General features: G+C 37.8%; 2 protein-coding genes across 9 annotated transcripts in view; one reads left to right on the top strand and one right to left on the bottom strand.

The window, feature by feature from the left end:
• Positions 1 to 20,427, top strand: part of LOC130916083 (uncharacterized protein C3orf20-like) — a 30,835-nt gene extending 10,408 nt beyond the window's left edge. Inside the window, exons 5-17 of one of the 2 annotated variants that reach the window (XM_057836482.1) lie at positions 2,630 to 2,680; positions 2,764 to 2,866; positions 3,671 to 3,862; positions 6,612 to 6,761; positions 6,835 to 6,955; positions 7,267 to 7,386; positions 10,942 to 11,089; positions 12,903 to 13,080; positions 13,191 to 13,268; positions 14,677 to 15,034; positions 15,722 to 15,838; positions 18,884 to 19,026; positions 19,099 to 20,426. In XM_057836482.1, the coding sequence (XP_057692465.1) occupies positions 2,630 to 2,680; positions 2,764 to 2,866; positions 3,671 to 3,862; positions 6,612 to 6,761; positions 6,835 to 6,955; positions 7,267 to 7,386; positions 10,942 to 11,089; positions 12,903 to 13,080; positions 13,191 to 13,268; positions 14,677 to 15,034; positions 15,722 to 15,838; positions 18,884 to 19,026; positions 19,099 to 19,237 (1,898 nt within the window). In that variant the 3' untranslated portion in view covers positions 19,238 to 20,426. Of the gene's footprint in view, positions 1 to 2,629; positions 2,681 to 2,763; positions 2,867 to 3,670; positions 3,863 to 6,611; positions 6,762 to 6,834; positions 6,956 to 7,266; positions 7,387 to 10,941; positions 11,090 to 12,902; positions 13,081 to 13,190; positions 13,269 to 14,676; positions 15,035 to 15,721; positions 15,839 to 18,883; positions 19,027 to 19,098 lie in introns of both variants that reach the window. The other variant, XM_057836483.1, reaches the window with a different exon arrangement.
• The window catches only part of LOC130916085 (methionine aminopeptidase 2-like), a 49,700-nt gene that overhangs the window by 26,433 nt on the left and 2,474 nt on the right, over positions 1 to 20,793 (bottom strand). The window contains exons 2-3 of one of the 7 annotated variants that reach the window (XM_057836487.1): positions 10,951 to 11,118; positions 7,880 to 7,951 (exon numbers count right to left, since the gene is read on the bottom strand). The exons of 4 other annotated variants lie outside the window; for them this stretch is intronic. The gene's annotated coding sequence lies outside the window, so the exon portion shown is untranslated. The remainder of the gene's footprint in view (positions 1 to 7,879; positions 7,952 to 10,950; positions 11,119 to 20,793) is intronic. 2 more of the 7 variants (XM_057836488.1, XM_057836489.1) reach the window with 2 other exon arrangements.

The following is a 20,793-nucleotide window of genomic DNA, read 5'->3' as shown; positions in this document are numbered from 1 at the left end:
TCTTCCCTAAAAATTAGGGCTGTCAAACGATTAAAATTGTTACCGTAATTTCCCGAATATAAGGCGCACCCGTGTATAATGCGCACCCCAAATTTACTTGTAAAATTTGGGGAAAATTATTGTACCCGTTTATAACGCGCACCCTAATTTTAGCACCAATAAATAGAAGAATACAAGAAAACAGAGCTCGTGTACAGATACAGAGATGTCATTTTACTGACTGGTGAAACACAGCACAAGCATAGCACATTGGTAGTTCAAAACATTACCGTAAACTGACAATATTTACGGTAATAATATGATTTGACAACTTCTCCAACTTACCAGAATCTAGGAGAAAACAAAACAGATGTGACTTTTCTTTTAAAGGCTGCTGTATAACTTGCTCGTTTCATCATGATGAATAAATGTTTCTTCCATGGATTGATACGGTAAAACTACTGAACTATTGTTATTTGGGTTTGAGTTTCCCGAGGGACCGATATAGTTGACGGACACAGGAAGTGTGTGTCCTTACATTTGTTATGCTCCGAATTGTGGAGCTGCAATAAACGTCGACTCAAATGAGTTCAAGAAACTAAATTCTGTGCTTTATGAAGAGTGAAAAAAGCAGAATTTAACACAGACGAAATCATTCGGCCGATTAGTGTGAAGTATTACCGAAACAAAATGGTGACGTCACGTACCGTAATGGTCGGCAACGAGTCGCCGCATACGTTTCTTCAACACAACGTGGCCGTGTCAACGAAAAAAAATCGGTTTATATATATATGTAATACATATATATTTCTGTCTCCATCCATGTACCCGTTTATAATGCGCACCATGAGTTTACAAGTTGATTTTGGGGGAAAAAGTGCGCGTTATATTCGGGAAATTACGGTAATCGAGTTAATCACAACTTAAAAATTAATTAATCGTAATTAATTTCAATTTAAACCATCTAAAATATGCCATATTTTTCTGTAAATTATTTTTGGAATGGAAAGATAAGACAAGACGGATGTATAGATTCAACATACTGTACATAAGTACTGTATTTGTTTATTATAACAAATCAACAAGATGGCATTAACATTAACATTGTTAAAGTGATCCATGGATAGAAAGACTTGTAGTTCTTAAAAGATATGTTCGTATAAGTTATAGAATTTCTAAAATAAAACCCCTCTTAATGTTTTCGTTTTAATAAAATTTGTAAAATTTTCAATCAAAAAATAAACTAGTAGCTCGCCATTGTTGATGTCAATAATTACACAATTCTCATGGTGCTGAACCCATAAAATCAGTCGCACCAAAGCGCCAGCAGAGGGCGACAAAACTCCAAAAAACACAAGTAACAAGTGCGTATGACCCTGAGCTGTTATTTTAATCTGTTTGAGCGGGGCATGTGCGTTAATTGTGTCAAATATTTTAACGTGATTAATTAAAAAAATTACCACCCGTTAAAGCGATAATTTTGACAGCCCTACTAAAAATGTAATCACGCTTGATAACACACATCACTTGAAAGCAACGTGTTTTTCCCACGTGTTTCAATTGAATTTCCATTTGCGTCAAGCTATTTTTAAGTTCCAGTTAAGTTTTAAGTTTGTCTAAACTCTACGTACTGATAGGATTTTGAGTTTTTGCAGTCTTCAAAATAAATGTATGATACAGGCTGTATTGGAGCACATTAGGGACCAGTGCTACTTGGTGTTTTATTCAGCAATGACTACTGAGCTAAAACTGACAGCTTTATTATGTAAACTGACAGCTTTATTATGTTTTAATTTTACACCCTCATCACTCTACAGCGCTGTGTTTTTACAGATTAAATAAAGCCTGTATGTAAGACACATTAGCCACGCATCGACAGTGGTCATAATCAATAGAAACCTAGCCCTCCGAAGGGCCAACGTTACGTAGGCGAGTGACAATAACGTTATATTTATTAGCGCTGAGAAGTCTACTGCTTAAATATGGCGGCTGTTTACTAACGCCGCCCTGACGCGGCCGAGTCTGTCATTTCGCATCTAGTTCTAAATGCATGCGATATCTATGAGACGCATCGGACACTAACTGCTACACTAGCATCATGCGGGCGTAGTTTTTAGCAACGTCGGCGTAGTTTGTAGCTGCTTTCGGCTGCAGGAAGTTTAAAAAAAAAAAAAAAAAAAAAAATTATTGCTTCTTCCTCTACGCACGTGACGTCAGCGCGTTGTCCCACATTAAAAGTAGTCCGGGCAAAATGTAATGCTAAGAGCTGGCAAAATTAAACGATTCCTCGAGGTGAATAAAATTACTCGGATCAGTTTTTAAACTCGAGTTACTCTAGTTGCTCGAGTATTCGTTTCAGCTCTAGTTAAAACCACTACTTTAATTAAATACACGGAGTGTGAGTTTTTCCCAACACCCACATTTTTTTTCAATAAAATCTTTCAACAGAAACTTGCTCGTGCAGTGTGGATGTTGAAACATCTACACCTGTTTTCGTTCCTAATTTTCATTACTGATATATTTGGTCGCACACACACACAGGGGGTGTGGTTGTTTCTTACTATTAAAGGGTTTTAAGAAAAAATGTTTTTTATTATTAATTTGTTGATGCTTCTCTTCTATCAAATTTCTGAAATGTCCTTCCATACAGATCTCAGCCCCACGGATGAGAACATGATGCCTAGTGCCAGTCAAGAATCAGGTGGGGTGGGCGAGCACTTGCCAAAGCAGTCGCCGAATAGAATTTTTAGGCCTTTTTCGTGACTAACGTATTCGTGTTTTCAGATTGGCTCGCTTTGCCGCGTCAAGCCTTGGATGAAAACCAGCCTCCTCCTAGGAGTATGTGCCAATGGGTGTTGGAGAGACTGAAGGCCAGCAAAACTCCACAGTAAGTTATTTCAATATCCTGTATTTAGATATATAGTCAAATACATGGATAACCCTTACTGAAATATAATGACAGTAAAAAAATAGCGCACACACAAAAAAAATATTGTAAAATTATTATAAATTCTTTATATTGGGGAAAATCTGTCTATTTACTCATGCTTCAAGTCATCACTCTGTTAAGCATCATTTCGGTTTCAATACACATATTGTTACGGTGTTACTTTTAGCTTATTCCTGCAACGTATTGCCCGACCACATTCTGCAGGTTACAAATGCATGGGCGAATAGTTTAAGAGTGTGGATGCCAGACTGGCTGACCTACAGTCCAGACCTGTTTCCCACTGAAAACGTGCAGTGCAGTATGAAGTGCAAACGGAGCCCCTGGACTGTTGAACAGCCTGAAGCTCAAGCATGAATCGGAAAGAATTCCACCTACAAAGCTTCAACAATTAGCATCCTCAGTTCTCAACGTTTATTGAATGTTGTTTAAAAAAAGCCCATAACATTCTAAGTTAATGATTATTTGCTAAAACAATGAGGTTTACCAATTTTAACATTAAATATCTTTGTAATGCATTCAATGAAAACATAAGTTGAACATGATTTGCAAATCATTTTATTCTATTTTATTTAATGCAACGCCCCCAACGTCTTTTGAATTAGGGTTGTAAAATAAAACCAAAAAAGCAATTGTTATAGGGCAATTGCTTTGATTCAACCTTTGTGGGAAAACATGATGAGACGACAAAAAGTGTTGAATTTGAATAATTAATCTGATTAAAAGCATGCCTCTATCTCCCAGCTTAAAACCACGAGTGATGGATCAAGTGCCAAGCACTCCCATCCTCCGCCACTACGTTGATCCAAAGGCGGGAATGAAGTCCAAGAGTGTGTTAAGTGAACCGGACACCTTCAATGATGAAGGGACTCCTCAGCGAATACCTCCGCTCAAGAAACTACATTGCAGGGTCAGCAACGGAACCTCCTTTGTATAGTATCCTTTACAGTGGCTATTTTCAAGCTATTCTAGTTGGTTGAGAACACCTAAAATTTTGAGCGGGCCTATTTCTCAATAACCCATTCGCTGACATTGACGGTATGGAGGACCAGGAGTGCAAAAATTCAATAAATAAATACACAATTAAATAAATAATTAAAAGTGTCATTAAAATGCTTTTATTTCAATATTTATTTATTTATTTCAATATTTATTTCAATTTTTATTTATTTATTTCAATTTTTATTTATTTCGATTTATATTAATTTATTTCAATTTTTAATTATTTATTTAAATTTGTATTTATTTCGATTCATATTTATTTCAATTTTTATTTATTTATTTCAATTTATATTTATTTCAAAATTTATTTCGATTTTTATTTATTTCAATTTTTATTCTTTTATTTATTTCAATTTTTATTTATTTCATTTTATATTTATTTATTTCAAAATGTATTTCAATTTTTATTCATTTATTTCATCAGTTATTGATTTATTTCAACATTTATTTATTTCACTTTTTATTTATTTCATTCTTGCACTCTTGTTCCCCGTGTGGCCGCATTAAATAATTTTATCTGTCATTGGCTCATCAAACTCGGTGGTCGGGCGTGAACTAGGCGGGGTTTGAGTTGATCGAGTAATAAGCGATTGCTTCGTCCTATTTCTTCCCAACATGGCGGCATTATCTGAGATTTTGCATGAGCTCTCTTGGGACATGTTAGATTTCTCAGAACAAATTGAAGCAGGACATTTGGACCCTGAGTACGTGTCCTACAAAACAGAGCAATTAATTAACGTTATTGGCATCATCTCGGCTCTGTCAGATCAAGATGTTGATCGAAGAGTTTTCTATAGTTTAGAACTGCGGTCAAGGCAGCATCCACTCGTAAAAACGAAGTCAAACCAGCCGCCCCTCATTTGGATTATTGTTTGCATTACGGTAATGCAATGCGCTGGCTTCAGAATGCAATGACGTGGCTTCAGAGCGCAAGTCCCTTTATTAAATATAAGGGAAAAAACGGTGACCTATACGATAACGGGTCCACTTTAGAGAGACACTGGAGCACCCCTAGACCCAAACTAAATCATTATCATGTAAAAATGATGTCGGAGTTCAGAGTAAAACTACTTAGAAAACTGCTAGTTATTTCTGTCATTTAGCCTTATTTCAAAACTTGATAAAAATAAATAAATAAATCAAATCTGGTAAATATCCAAGGACCGTTCCACTTCTGAGTTATACTAGAGTTTCCCGTATGCAGACATCAGCCCGTTTAAAGGCGCTGGCCCATGCGATGTAGAAGCCACAGAGTGGACTCCACCATGGGCTGCTGGTGGAGTTCTCCTCAGAGTGTCCTCGATTAAATTTGCTGCTTCTCTGGGCAGCTCTGGGCACATTTTGGACATATGTATGTTTTGCTTGGACAACACACGAAATGCGTCAAAGCCTACTACCGCTACACTGACCACGCTAGTGACGCTACTAATCTTCGTCGTCTTTGTGATTTTGAGGGAGCAATGATTTTTCAGATTATACGGATCTACACTACCACCTTATGTATCGGGTGTACATAAAAATTAGCCAATGCCTCAGGCGTCAATCTATTATCTGAGATCGACTAGTTAAGACTTACTTTGCTGAGCAACCAATCAGACGATAGAAACTTTGACGAGCAAACGTGACAGATAAAATTATTTCATGGTTGCACCTCCAGAGGAACAAGAGTGCAAGAATGAAATAAATAAAAAGTGAAATGAATAAATGTTGAAATAAATAAATAAATGACAAAATAAATAAATAAAAATTGAAATAAATAAATAGAAATTGAAATAAATAAATAAATATTTAAATAAATAAAAATTGAAATAAATATAAATTGAAATAAATATAAATTGAAATAAATAAATAAATATTGAAATAAATATTGAAATAAATAAATATTGAAATAGAAGCATTTTAATGACACTTTTATTTATTTATTTAATTGTGTATTTATTTATTGAATTTTTGCACTCCTGGTCCTCCATATGACCGTGGTAGACATCTTATTCATTTAAACTGAAAGCGTGAGCATTCACTGTCATCCTTTCCAGTTCAAATGGATTGGAGGTCAATGGTAGGTTAGTGAATGTGTTAGTATTCAACATTTACAGCAGTGGTGCTTATTACATCGATCGCGATCTACCAGTCGATCGCAACGCGAGTGTGGGCAGATCGCGGCCTTAAAAAAAAAAAAAAAAAAAAAAAGGATAAAACTTTTTGGGGGGGAGGGGCAAAAAATGTACATAGTTATGTTGTGGGTGCAATATATGTGGTTATGCAACATACATGAACTGAAGTCATTTTGAGGTCACATATATCAATTTGAGCTCACATCATATGTAAATTACCACTGAGCTTTCTAGACGCCGATACAACCCCCCCCCCCCCAAACGCTCTCAAAATTAGATCGCGCTGTCACCCCTCCTACCCGCTGTCAATGTGAATTGCATGAGTAGTTTCCTTAAAAAGTAGAAGCCTGTATAAGCTTTTGAGGCAGCAATGGCAACAACAACCATATAGCAGTTTTGTCCACAAACATGTATAGGAACTATTGCAGGAAGAAAAGGCTATTAGGTAAAACCAACAGACAGTGGGGAATAAATCAAAACCTTTTGATGGAATAAAATAGTTTAGGTTGTAAATGTAGCCCGGTGCTTCTGATGGTGTCTGCTGTTGTGCCTTAATGACATGCCCTCAGCTACCCGTCAGGCAACATGGCCGTATGTCACAGTCCCTCGGGTCTTCCGTCAGGAGGCTTCTACACTAACGTGTTCACAGACAGCCACACTCCCTCCATCCTCGCCACCGTCACCATGTATGGCCACGGTTCTGCTTCGCACCCTGTCAGGTGGCTTAAGCGCTTGAGCACTTTTGCAACATGGCTGCTTTATACGGTGTTTGTTAAAATGATGTCCTTTCAGCTCTGCGGTGACTGCCTTGTGGGACCAGCATGGCGGATTCATGTGCGACTGGGAAGGCAAGCTCAAAAAGGATTGGAGCTGGAAGCCTGGCGAAGAGCCGCCGGAAAAGATTCTCGTCAAGGTGAACTGTGAATGTTAAGAATAATGGCTACATAAAAAAATAACGCTTTGTTTCCACTTCATATCCAATTGCTTCCAAACCGACTCGACTCATTATCCAACAGTTTGTCTTAAAAGATGTTTTTTTGTTTCAAAATTAAATCCATGTACAAAATATCAACATATACTGTACAACCTAATCCAAAGAAGCCCAATCCTAATTTATAATTTATTCAGAAACGCTTCTGAATTCAAATCAAGCCTTTAAGCTTGATCAAGCCTTTATCCTACCAATATGCTGCGTAAAGTCTTTAACCTTTGTGTGTGGTGCAGCTGTCAAAGGGCATCTCATTGCGGCTTCTCAGTGGTACGTCGGCTCTGCTGTTTTTCAAGTGTGATGAGAACAAAGTTCAGATCCCACTCTCAGCCATCCCTTACTCAGCAAAGGAAGCGGTGAGATCAATAACATTTTTAACAAATGTCATGAATGTTTTAAGCAGATTGAATTTAAGGTGAATGAAGGAAGTACCATAATTTTCGAACTATAAGCCGCTTCTTTTTCTCCTCTCCATTTTGGCCCAGCAGCTTTTATAACAAAGAGGCTTATTCATGTACAGTGGTACCGCTACAGAATAAATTATAATTCGATTAATTCATCCCACAGCCAAGAAACCTACGCTAAATCCTTATGAATCGGGTTCTAATGTGGCTGAATTGTTTTGCATGCTGTTCTGAACGCACTGTGTGACTGACATGAAAGAGAGATGAGTGAGGATTGCGGAAGATGGGGAAGTTGTTGCCGTTGGCTACGGCAGACAGTAGCCGTGTTGTGTTGCACAAGTACTGAAACAAATGATTAAAAACCTGATGAAACTGGCAACTTCCTTGCATATGTTACAATAATACTATTGAGTTAAGAAGAAGAAGAATTTTGAGTTAAGTGTACCTGCGCCCGCTCAGTCTCCAAAGCACCCTCAGACAGAGTAGATTCTTGACTTCTGGTACAGTTCCGAAAACCCTGTTTGTGAGAAGACAAGTTTTTTTCATGTAGCCTACATTGTGACTTGTTGTCAAGAGATTACCATTGGTGCCGCTATAGAAGAACTATTTAAGGCCACCATGGAAGGTTAGACCATAGACTTCACTATCAGTTGATTGGACACGGAGTTTGGGGCCGATCCGTATGGAGCTTATTTTCAAAAACCTAAAATTCAAATATTTTCAAAAACAAACCCGCTAGTAAACTAAGACCAAAACAGACACCTCCCTTAGGCATATATGAGTCTCCATGAGCAGCGACATCAAAAAATTCAAAGTCGTTCCCTAAAAAAATCCTGATTAATAATTTTTTAAACAAGTATAAAAAACTTAAAATGGCTATAAAATTCTCAAATTTTGTGCTTGTTGCACAAAAATGCCCAAATGCAGAGATAATCACCTATATTTTCAGGATCAATAGCAACATTTAACATCATAAACGTTTTTGCCCAAAATAGCCACTTTGCACAAGTCAGCATTATTCTTTACACAATCACAACTTATTTAGGTTGAATTCCACTATTGTGTAGAGATACAAAATCCAACATGGCGGCCGTCACAAAACAAAGAGCTTTTTAAGTTCAAAATATTTGTAAATATATGCTTAAATCGCTTAATTTCGATAGATATTCGAGATGTTTCAAAGTGCATGCATGGTGCTATTTTTAATAAAAATAATTACCTTGAGTCCTCGACCAAATCACTCGAATCACTCTCGAGACACTGTTGCCTGCTTGTATGCAGTAAAACCTTTGTCCTAATTCCACCTAAATCTGGCGTTAGAACGCAGCGTGTGTTTGAGTTTATCACAGTGAAAGCCAACTCACCGATCTGCCTGGGTCGGCTCCGTACGCGAAGGTGTGTTGCAATGTCAGTGGGAGCTGTCTTCTCAACTGATGGTAGAGTCTGTGGTTGGACATATTTTTACACAATCGATATCCAAATTTTTCCAGGCAGTTACAAGGCTTGCCAACCGGATAGCCACTCTTTGTTGCGACGAGGACACTATCCTAGTGCTGAACAACCAGTACTTAAGAGAACTTTATTGCTAATGAAGACTCCATCTGATGCTTAATGCCATTACAGAAGAATAGTTCAAGTCTATCTGTGGGTGTTTTTACACTTTTAAAGAAGACAGATAGCCACAGTATGGCTAGGCAAGGCAAGGCAAGGCAAATTTATTTATATAGCACAATTCAACACAAGGCAATTCAAAGTGCTTTACATCACATGAAAACCATAAAAATCACATTTAAATCAACACAACGTAAAAACCAAGACAAAAGATCGCATTTAATCACAGAATAAAAATAAATAAATGAAAATAAAACAAAAATAGAAATAAAGCCAAAACTACTACTAATAATAATCATTGAAATCAGCAATGGAGATATGCACAAGAGGAATAGAAGGCAGGTAGATTGAAATATATAGACAGTTATGGATATGCAGTGCTAAACAAAAGCGTTTTTAGCCCTGATTTAAAGGAGCTAACGGTTTGAGCATACTTCAGACGTTCGGGTAACTTGTTCCAGAGGTGAGGAGCATAATAACTAAATGCTGCCTCACCCTGCTTGGTTCTGGTTCTTGGAACATGCAGAAGACCCGTTCCAGACGACCTTAGGGGTCTAGATGTCTCATAGGAATCTAACAAGTCAAGCATGTATTTTGGTCCAAGGCCATTAAGTGTTTTGTAGACGAGCAGTAGTATTTTATAGTCTATCCTTTGACTCACTGGAAGCCAGTGTAGCGATTTCAAAACCGGTGTAATGTGGTCCAGCTTCCTTGTATTTGTGAGGACTCTGGCTGCAGCATTCTGTACTAGCTGCAGCTTCCTGACTGATTTTTTATCAAGACCTGTAAATATACCGTTGCAGTAGTCCAATCTGCTGAAAACGAATGCATGCATAAGTTTTTCCATGTCTTGTTGACACTACAGCAAAGCTTCTATGCTAGGGCTAGTGCAGATAGCCGTTAGCCCTGAATTAATCAGATGCTATTGTTGGATTTTTAAGACGACTTCGTCTGCTTCAAGCTTAGAAGACAAGGTAAAGTGTATATTTCTTTTTTGTTTATTGTTCGTTTAGGTGACCTGTTTTGTAAAGGTAGTCGATTTTATGGTTTCAGGTTTCCCCGAAGAACACAAGTGGGACTTGTGCCATCTGGCTCCCCCTTGTGACATGCCACTGCATGCAAATGAGGAGGACACAACTCAGCATGTTGATGTTAATTTGGCTAATAAATGTATTTTTGTTCAATCAAAATGTTTCTGTAGAACCTCTCTCTGTGTAAATATCTCCTATTAAGACTTTGACGCCTGCGTCTTATAGCCAGGTGTGGTGCAGCGTATGTATAGATTTTTTTGTTGTTGTTTTGAAATGTAGGCAGCGGGGCTTATAGTCAGGTATGCTTTAAAATACAGATCTTATAGTAATTTATGTATATTTTTCTCATAAATACCTTAAAACAGGGGTGTCCAAAACCGGTCCTCAAGGGCCGCTGTGGGTTCTGGTTTTACGTGTCTGAGCAGCACTTGACTGCAATCAACTGATTACAATTGTAAAACACCAGATTGGTGATAAAAGTGTGTCTTGTTCTGTTGAAATGAAATCCAGCACCTACTGTGGCCCTATGTGGAATAGATTGGACACCCCTGTTTTAAAAATATATAATTGTTGGCTTTATAGTGTGCACATGTAAATACGAAGAAAAACAATTTGTGGTGTAAAGAATAAGCCATAGATATTCTCTGACTGACTTGGTTTCACATCTGCCTCAGATCTGTGACTAAAAGGGTTAAATTCCGGGCTCTGCATTTCTCCCAGTGTTTCCCTTAGTTTTCTAGATTGTCTGATTTGATATATAGCAGATCCCATATTTTAAATGCAAAAACTGTCAATGATCAGGGTTAAATTAGTTAAGGCTGACAATTGCAATCATGATAAATAAAAAAAAAAATCTCTCCCATAGGAGCCTGACCAGATTCTCCCAGTGACAGAGGGAACGGTGATTGCACGCTGGAGGAGAGGATGTCAGGTGGTGGGCGAGATGACCAATCTTCGGCTGAAAGTGCGAGATCTCATGGACGCTTGGCTGAAATATTATCGCACCGCCACCGGTAGCTGTTGCTTCATGCTGGTTTTTAATCTACAGTAAAAACAAGGTTATTGTGGGGATATATTCGTGATGTTAATCTTACTTTAATAAAGTAATTAGTTACAGTTACAAATTACTTCTCCCAAAAAAATAATTGAGTTAGTAACTCAATTACCTCATTGTAAGAGTACAGTGGTACCTCTTTGACAGACGATCTTTTCGACATCCGACGTAAAATTTGACTCGTCATTTGTTTCTACATCCGACGATATGCTCGAAATACGACGATATGACAGCACCACAAACGAACGCATGGTGGATTTTCTTGTGTGAGAAATCAACACAGGTTTCAAAAAAGTTGGTACAGTTGGTGAAACAAGGAAAAAAGCGATGCTTACCTTTGAAATGAAGATGCAAATTATAGAAAAATATGAGCGTGGGGTGCGCATGTGAACAGGCTCAACAATACAGCTCCACGGTCCTTTTCCGACCACCGTTCGTCAGTCTTTCTAAGTTAAGGTGACAATTATTATTGTGGTAACATCGCCAAGGCAATCGCCAGCTTCGTCAGGTTTTTATCATTTAAGAACCTATCCAGCACAAAACGCCCATTGTCCTCCGCAATTGACTGTGCTCTCAAGAAAACGAAAGTACTATCTCTACCGCACCGACCTATCTCACTGTGACGTCAGCCCCAAGGTGTGTTCAGGTATAGCAAAAAGTGTTCGCCACATTAGAATAGACACATAGAATACTATGCTAACGCTCCGAGCCACCTAGCCATTCATCATCACATTTGCAACAGCATCACTACCACATTCCCTCCTCCCCCCTCCCGTTCTTCACTCTCCAGGGCAGGCAGGCAGGTGGATGTGTGACAAAATCAGACAACTTGCGCTTCATTCAACCAAATTGTAGTAACGCGCCCCTTCAAGTCATCAGTAATCGTAACGACGTTGCAAAGATGGCAAAAGTAATTAGATTACTCACTACCAAAAAAAAAAAAATCTTTAGAAACGCCGTTTTACTCTAATGCCGTAATTAACGACACTGCATTCAATAATTTAAAATTTTGTCCCCACCCCTTCCACATTTAACCTTAATAAAATACACCAACTCATTAAAATGCACTTGACAAAGTATGCTTCAAACAACATTTCAAGAAATGGAAGTTGATCATCATACGTTGGAGGAAATCAAAAGTACTCAATCGCACAACTTTCTTAGAGTTCCTCAATATTTCTTTAGCCTTTCCAAACCTTGCTTCAGTCTGTTTATTCTACACACCATTTGAAGTTGACAATTAGAAATAGCAAAAACCCAAAAGTGTGCAAGCTAAAGTGTAATCAACACAGATTGGGGAACAGGAATTAGCAGAACTCCCGGGTATTTATCGCATAAATGAGCAACTGCTACTAAAACATACAGTACACACTGCATTAGGGCATATCAGTAGAATTTAATGTTTATTCTAACACTTAAATGCACATTCACATCTTATAATTTTGCACAGCAAATTGCTAACATATATTGTGAAACAACATATAAGGGCTATCAGCACTATTGGGGTATATTTTCATACATAAAACAGCAAAGTGTGTTACCCTTGCGCTCAACTGAAAATGTTTTCTTCCCTGTAGTGTATACTGTAAAAATCTTAGAGGAAAAAAAAAAGACTGAGGAATCCATAAAATGGATGTTCACTGTATCTCGTGTATTGGATATAATTAGATTGTGCAGTCGTACATGTTCGGACAGTCTCCAGCCCAGTCTCTCTTGTAATCATAAAAGCTCACGGTAGAATGTTCTCTCTGTGTGTGTGTTCTCACGAGCAGGTATCAAGCGCTGTGACAAGAAGAAGTCCATGGCTATGAAGGCCAAGCAGAAAAAACGGGCTAAAAAGTCTGAACCTGAGCGAGCTAATGTAAAGCTGGCTAAGACCAAAGACAAAGCGCAGGAGAAACAGGAGCCGCCCGCAAAGAAAACACCTCGGGAAGCTCAAACTAAGCCGAGGTAACGTTCAATGTTAGTCGCAAAATACACTTAAAATGAAATGTTTGTGTGTGAAAAACAGTATACAAAGGTTGTCACTGAAGAAGATTAATGTATTCTGAATGTTTCAGGGGACCTGCAAAGAACAACAAGGAGCACAGTATGATACAAATCGGACCGCTTCGCATCCATGGGAACATCAAACAGGAGTAAGACCCTGGCTCTGTTTGGTGTCATTCAGCCAATGTTCAGTACACTCACCAATTTATTGCTAAGTATCGGTGCCACAACTCATCAAGTAATGAACGATGAATCGTTTAGCAAATTATTCGACAACGATTTTAAAAATTGATTTATCATTAAGAGACCTTGTTTAACTTACAAATTTTACAAATATCCAAATTTCAGCCTTTCAACAATAAATATTCTCTGCTTTCTGTAGCGCTTCTATTAAAATAGAATGATTATCTTTTACTCTTAAGCAAAATGAAAAATTTACAAACATCTGCTTTTTTCTTTAGAAAACAGCAATCAACATTTTTGCAGACTTTGTCATGCAGATGACCGAACAAACAAGGAACTAAATAGTTGCCCATTCATTAAGAATTAATTGTCATTTAGAACTGGAGTTTGAATAACATGAAAATTAAGTTGAATAGCCCAGGGTTCTTGCACCATTTTAGAAGTCAAATTTAATACTTTTAAAGACATTTTTAAGACCTTAAAAATATAATTCAACAGTTTCTGATGAAAAAAAACAAAAACGTATTTTCTTTCACTGTAAACACAGAACCGGTGCCACAGAATGCTGGTGTTTTTCTCCTCTCATGTGCAATTCGACAGTTTTGACCCCCATTGTCCCTAAAGAAGAAGTCTTTTTGCAATACTTTGCAGAGGGCACTGTTGTTATTTTCACCAGGGGCCAACCACCTCCCAAATAAACAGTCTTCCGTCCAATTTTTGATTAAATTTACTCTTCTCCATCTCTGCATTTTCCCGCTCAACTTTACCACTGCGAACAACCAGGAAATGGCATCATGGCGATAACGCAAATCGCTGACGTACGCTGAGGTTGCGGACAACGTACCGTATAACATTAACATATTAAAACAAACTCGCATTCAGTGCACGGCCATGAATAAAACCAATGCACATCATTAGAAGTTTGATTTCCCTGGCATTAAATGCATTGTCTGGAAATTTAATACCTACTGCAATTTTCCATTAAATGTAAGACAATTTAAAGTCTTGATTATCCAGATTTTGAATTTAAAACATTTTAAGACTTTAAGCAGCTCTCAGTTCCAAAATTTTGGTGAGTGATTACTTAATTGTTGCTAATCTGGTTTTAATTCATCATTAAATAATAGGAAAAAACAATAATAAAAATTTTTTTATGCATTCTATGCAAAATTAGTCTTCATCCGATTAATGAATCAGTAATAATACTCTTGATTTGAAAAAAAAAAAATTGTGACTCCTGATTTCCAAAACTGTTATTTGACTGGTGAATTCACTATTTAAAAAATAGCTATAAATTGAGTATGGAACCAGTGAATTCCAAACACAGCCTCATGAGTTGTCCGTTTTCTGTTCATCTTCTGACCCCTTTGCCAGGTTAGTGATCCTTCCAGACCATCCCGACTCACGTCTGATCAATCTTCCTCGCTTCCCTGTGCACTCGCGATTGGTCCCCTCGGTGCCTCTTACTGTGTGCCCCCTGCTCCTCCGGGCAGCCATGCTCAAGCAGCTCAGAGAGAATGCACCCAAGAGGTGTTGCTGCAGCACGGCGCTGATGCCTGTGCTGCTAGACATAGAGTACGACGCATTCATCACAGGTCAGCCGCAGTACAGCCAACAGATTCTCGTAGTGGTCGTCACCCTGCCCGTTAAACCGGGTGTCACGCTGGAGCAGGATGCCATCCAGCAACTCTACCGCAGGAGCAACAGGAAGAGAACCATGCCTTGTACTCAGGTGACGGTGGTTCTTTGGCACAAGGGTGAGGGGGGAGCGAAAGTATACGACTTTATTTAAGTAGAAGCATAGGGTTTTTTCCTATAAAAATCACCCATAAAACGTACTAAGCAGAGGTGGAAAAGTGCTTAACTTTAAAAAGCTATCGCCTAATGAGGAAAATGCTCAACATGTGTAAAATTCACTATACTGGGTCTATCATTATCATGTTTTCACAGGTGAAAAGGGAATAAGTAGTCATACCCATTTTACTTTTCGTCGCTGTTTTCAGACATGTCCAGTATTTTCAGACTGTCCTAATGGAGACGTTGGGAAGAAATCTCTGTTTATGAAAAATAAAACACATCTACTGTCTGGCTGAAAGTAACACTGGAAGAACAAAAATGTACAAATAGGCACTTTTCTTTTGCTTCCTAGCTTAAGCTTCCTACCTATGCAAACAGGGTATGTGTATGAGAACTCGGAAATTAGCAACACCTAGGCGTGAGCACATGAATAGTACTGGTGAAGAAGCAACAACATACATTAATTAAAAAGAATAGTTGAAAAGACTAATAAAATACAAATCAATATGCAGACAATATTGTGCTTCATTTCTTTATTATGAAACCCAGTAAACAGTTTACATTCCATCGATATACATTAACGTCCCAATTTTTACAATGGACAATTTGTTTGCACTTTCAGTGTCAGATGGATTCTTTCCGTCTAGTGAGGTATGAAGTGTCCACGGGAGCATTGGGCTGCCCAGTTAACAACATCCTGTTGCAGCATCGGCACAATGTCGCCGCCGGCATGATCCTGGTTAGTAACTACCTCAACACTAGCGATGGCTCATAGTATGATATTTGAAGAATTTTTTGTCATCTAATTGGTTGCTTTCTATCATTTTCAATGATGTCGTAGTCTGAGCAATTTGAAACTTGACCAAGCAATAGTTGGAACTGTTGTCCGTGGGTGCGGAGATACGTCATAGCACACTCATCACTCTCGCAGATGCTTGCAAAGCCCATTAAACTAGTGGTGTGCAATACTGCATATTTTGGTATTGATCAAATACAAAGTAAATATGGGCCAGTATCATCAATACCGATAAAATTGCTGAGACACCGAGAGTACGATAGTAAATTTGAGTGTCTTTAAAGGCAGAAAGTTTTAATATGCCACAAGATATCAATACTTTTCAATAAATAGAGTGAATGCATCATTGAATTGCCAAGTCTCAATTACTTTTGAGGACCTTGATTTTTTTTTTTAATCTTTGCTTTTTTATTAGTGAACATTTACCCCGGTAACACACCAGCAACGTGAACGTCGCGTCAACGATCCCCCCGTGATAACGCAGTGAAAAATGGCCGTTAAAGTCAATCAGCCAATGCACACCAGTCGCAGTGCGGCCGCGTGTTGGACGTGTCCTAGAAGCGTTCAACGCGGAGTTTGTTATTTGACGCGAGACGCGCCCCCCCATGCGTCAATACTACTAGGTAGGATTAGTGCAGGCCGGAAGTCCCTCGTGTAAAAATACGGTGGATCCGGTCGATTTTCTAAATAATATGCAATCGTCACTTACTTTTCGAGTCCATCAGATCTCTTGAGGCTGTGGGTAAACTTGTTGGTTTACTATCTTGTCTGCTATAATAATAACCAACACAGCAGGACAGTATCAACTCTGCTTTTAATCTCGACGCATCAGTACCCCCGTGTTCAATACAAAACCTTCCTACCACAAAAAAACAAGTAGGAACTAATATCCACATAGGAACTAAAATTATACAACATAAAATATAGAATATAAATGAATACTACATCACATTTGTAAAACAAATACATAATAAAATAAATGATAGCCCACATAAATAAAATACATTGAAATGAGCTAAAACACCTGTAATAATAAGAATAATACACAAATCCTGCTACAGTATTAAATTGATTAATTTCTGCGTGGTGCTTTAACTTGAGAGAAACCATCAATAAAGCTTAGAAAAATGTTCAAAAGAAAAAAAAATGATTGAGGCATTTAATTTGTAAAATACATGTTAAAATCTTTGTCATTGGGATTGCTTTTCGCTTTAGCACATGACTTCTTTTTTCTTCTTTCTTTCAAAAAGAAAGCTGGCCAATATGCGGGGTCTGAAAGGCGAATGGTTGTTGTTTTATTATCTTTAAATACCCACTATTCTCGCGCGATCTTGCAATCCTCGCGTGAACCCATCGAGCCGCTCCACAGACGTGCTGCTCGTGAAACGTGTCCTATGGAAATTGACGCTGAGCGTCACTGGTGCGTTATCGCGATGGGATCGTTGACGCGACGTTCACGTTTATAGTGTGTTACCGGGGTTAGAACCAGGGCAAAATCAATGTCGTCACACAAGAGCAAGGATTGCCACAGTGCGCTGTGCTTTGCGCTGACAAAGGGGCAGCGAGTCCGGCGACTTAGCGGTTTCCTCGTTGCTAAAACCACAGCATTGCAAACAAGGGCGGAACTATTGATCTATTGAAAATATTGAACTCACCTTCTCATACCAATGCCGACTTGGTATTAATAACATCAATATTTTGTATCGATGCGCCCACCACTACTTTTCAGGGCTGCTATAATCTCCCTTTCCTCCTTAAAATGAGAAAAATCACGGCTTATTTGTGCCACAATGAAAAAGCAATGTAGATTCATACGTGGGATGAGAGTGTTTGGAAAGGACTGCTGCTACTAGCTAATGTGTAAAAGCATTTAGAACCCTGCCACTATGTTACTTGCATGAATGCGCCAATCAATATTGACGAACCCCGTGCTGAGCCCTAGCCTCTATATAGCTAGCCGGCTATATGGATGCATTTTCGGTTGTCAAATAATATTTTCATTTGTGCAATGGACAGAATATTTCACGACGTTGGACATAAGATGAACATGAGCGTTTCATCTTTCACTGCATGAAATATTCTATCCATTGCATTCATGAACATTCATTGTTGGTATACTGTTTGTATTCACACTTTCTACGTTAAAAAAAATAACACAAGAATAAACCACTGAAATTCATAAAAGTAAATGTCCAAATATCTATACGGAAAATACTTGTATGTTTGAGAGAAGTAGACTTTCTTTGCATAATTTTGCAATATCTGTACTTGGGAAAGTACAGAGAAAAAAAAAGTACTTTTCTAATATTTAGTCTAATGAAGACATTAACTGTAATATATATATGTTTGTAAAATATATATATGTTATTCATTCATTTTCCATGTCGCTTATCCACACGACTGTTGCAGAGGTGTTTGACCCTATCCCAACTAACTATGGGCAGTAGGCGAGGTACACCTTGAATTGGTTGCCAGCTAATCCTAGGGTACAATGAGACATGCAACTATTCACACACACATACACACACACTCACACATACCCACAGACAATATGGAGTATTCAATCAGCCTAACACGCATGTTTTTGGGATGTGGGAGGAAACCGGAGTCCCACGCAGGCATGAAGAAAACATGCAAACTCCACACGGGGATTAGCATTTATATTGATTTTATTTTCACTTATTTTATTCTTCTGCTTCATGCGTCACGGTTCATGTATTACGTCAACAATTTCCCGGGAATTTATATTTACTAGCAACCAAAATACATTGTTGAAATGGAATCATTTTCATACTTTAATGTGATAACAATTATGTTATAATGATTTAAAAGCATAAATTTAGCTTGTTAATGCATGACATTTGTCCTGTTCGGATGTGATGTTGAACTGTTCATTTTTCTTTCTAATGTAGCAACATCACACTTCCTATACTGTATGCCTACATTATCTAATGAAATCCTGCCTAATCTTTCCTATCAATCTGTTAGATGTACATCCGGGGGCGGCTGATGTTTTTGGGCTACGTGTCCAATGGTCGCACCTTCTCCGTGTTGGACCTTCAAAAGCAAATCGTGAGAACCAGGGAGGACTACAGGTTGGGTGTGAGTCTCCCTCCAGATTATAAATTCAGGTAGGACTGGACCAATTCTGCAACTTGAAAGATGAATATGCTCACGTAATCGTAATCCTTCATACTTTGCAGCGAGAGTGCAAAGGTCAGCGTGAGTTCCTCTGACGTCTCAGACGCAAATAACGTGGAAGGATCAGCACATAGGCTAAATAATGACATCACAATGACTCACTCACCAGAAAAAGACTATGCCACCGAAACTTGTGACTGAATCAGAGGTGTAAATATACTGGCAAATATTTTTAAGATGCTTTGGTGTGAATTATATTTCCCACAATACAATTACATTTATTGAAAAATAAATGAATAAAAAATAAATTAGGAAGTGAGCAAAATGGGAACGGAAACGTAGTGTGGGAAATATTTTTGGAACTTCTCATGAAGAACACCGAGGCAATAAATTTAATGACTTTTAAATATTGTTGTTGACTGTTTTATGGGCTGTGTAGAATATTCACCATACAATGTACAGTTTAAATACTCTTATGTAATCCAATCCAAGAGTTTTGTTATCCAATCCAAGAGATTTGTTCTGTACTGGATAGTGGTACAGTCACGTTTTTTTTTTGTTTTATATTTTTCCCACAGGCAATTAGGCTCCACAATAAATCAGACAAGCTGCACACAACACAAGGACATACTCATAACACAGAACACCTATTTGCAGCATTTTTAATTGTTTAATATTGTTTTTATTGTTGTATTGTTCTTTTGTGTTTTATTTTTTAATGTGTCGTTTTTCATTGGGAATGAACAGAATAAAAATTTCAATGCATACTAGTATAACTATTTTGTTTTTGCTGTGCATATAATACCTAAACTCTTGAGCTTTTAATGCCGTTACATGACGGCAAGGAAAGCTACTTTATATTATTATTATTATGCACCTTTAGGAGTTTATTGAACAGACCAAACGCACAAATACAAAATAGCAAGACTCAACGAACTGCAATAGGCCTCAACTCATGCCCAGAAATCATGGTGTCAGCTATTTTACTCGATGACTTATTTGACTACGACTTTGCTATTGTCAGTTGAATTATTGACTTTCAACAGGTCTTGTTACAGATCTCATTAGATTGTGTTTTCAGGTTTTTTAAAGTTTGGCATTACTCTCCTTTAGAATTTAGAAATGCATCACACAGTCTGTTTACTCTCTGTTCTTTATCAAATTGCCTGATGTTTAAAAATTACATCGTGAAAGTGTCATGCGTTTTTGTTGCGGTCTTTGAGTTGCACTTCCTCACCCATATAACAAATATAGACATGGAAGCTTTATTTGACGTGGCAACTCATCAAGCCCTTGTAAAAATGTTTAAAATAGCAATGAGAAAAATATGTGAAATCTTGTGTGACAAAAATGTTCACAGTACACATGACTAGATGGTTGGACATGATTGTGCAATCAAATTCTAGTAAATTTCTATAAATGTATCATGTTTGTGTCACAGTAACATTTGACAAGTAAACAAATGGGGTAATGATCACAATTTTCATTCATACAGCATATTTATAGCATAAAGTATTTGCATAAAGATTATGTAGACACCAGCAGGAAGTTGGGTTGTGGTTCCTTGTTGCACTTTTCTGGATTCTATCCATCCATCCATTTTCTATAATACTGAAGACCGGGATTGGTCACCAAGTAAATCAGGGCAGTGTTTTTTCTTTCTTTCTTTCTATGACTGGGATTGGTCACCAGGTAAATCAGAGCAGTTTTTTTTTTTTTTTTTTTAAATCCAGCCAACAGACCTTACACAACCTTGT

This window comes from Corythoichthys intestinalis, chromosome 5 (genome assembly GCF_030265065.1).
Source record: "Corythoichthys intestinalis isolate RoL2023-P3 chromosome 5, ASM3026506v1, whole genome shotgun sequence".
In the NCBI taxonomy this organism is placed as follows: Eukaryota; Metazoa; Chordata; class Actinopteri; order Syngnathiformes; family Syngnathidae; genus Corythoichthys; species Corythoichthys intestinalis.
The sequence above is the reverse complement of the archived record's forward strand: the minus strand, read 5'-3'. Positions and strand labels throughout refer to the sequence as shown.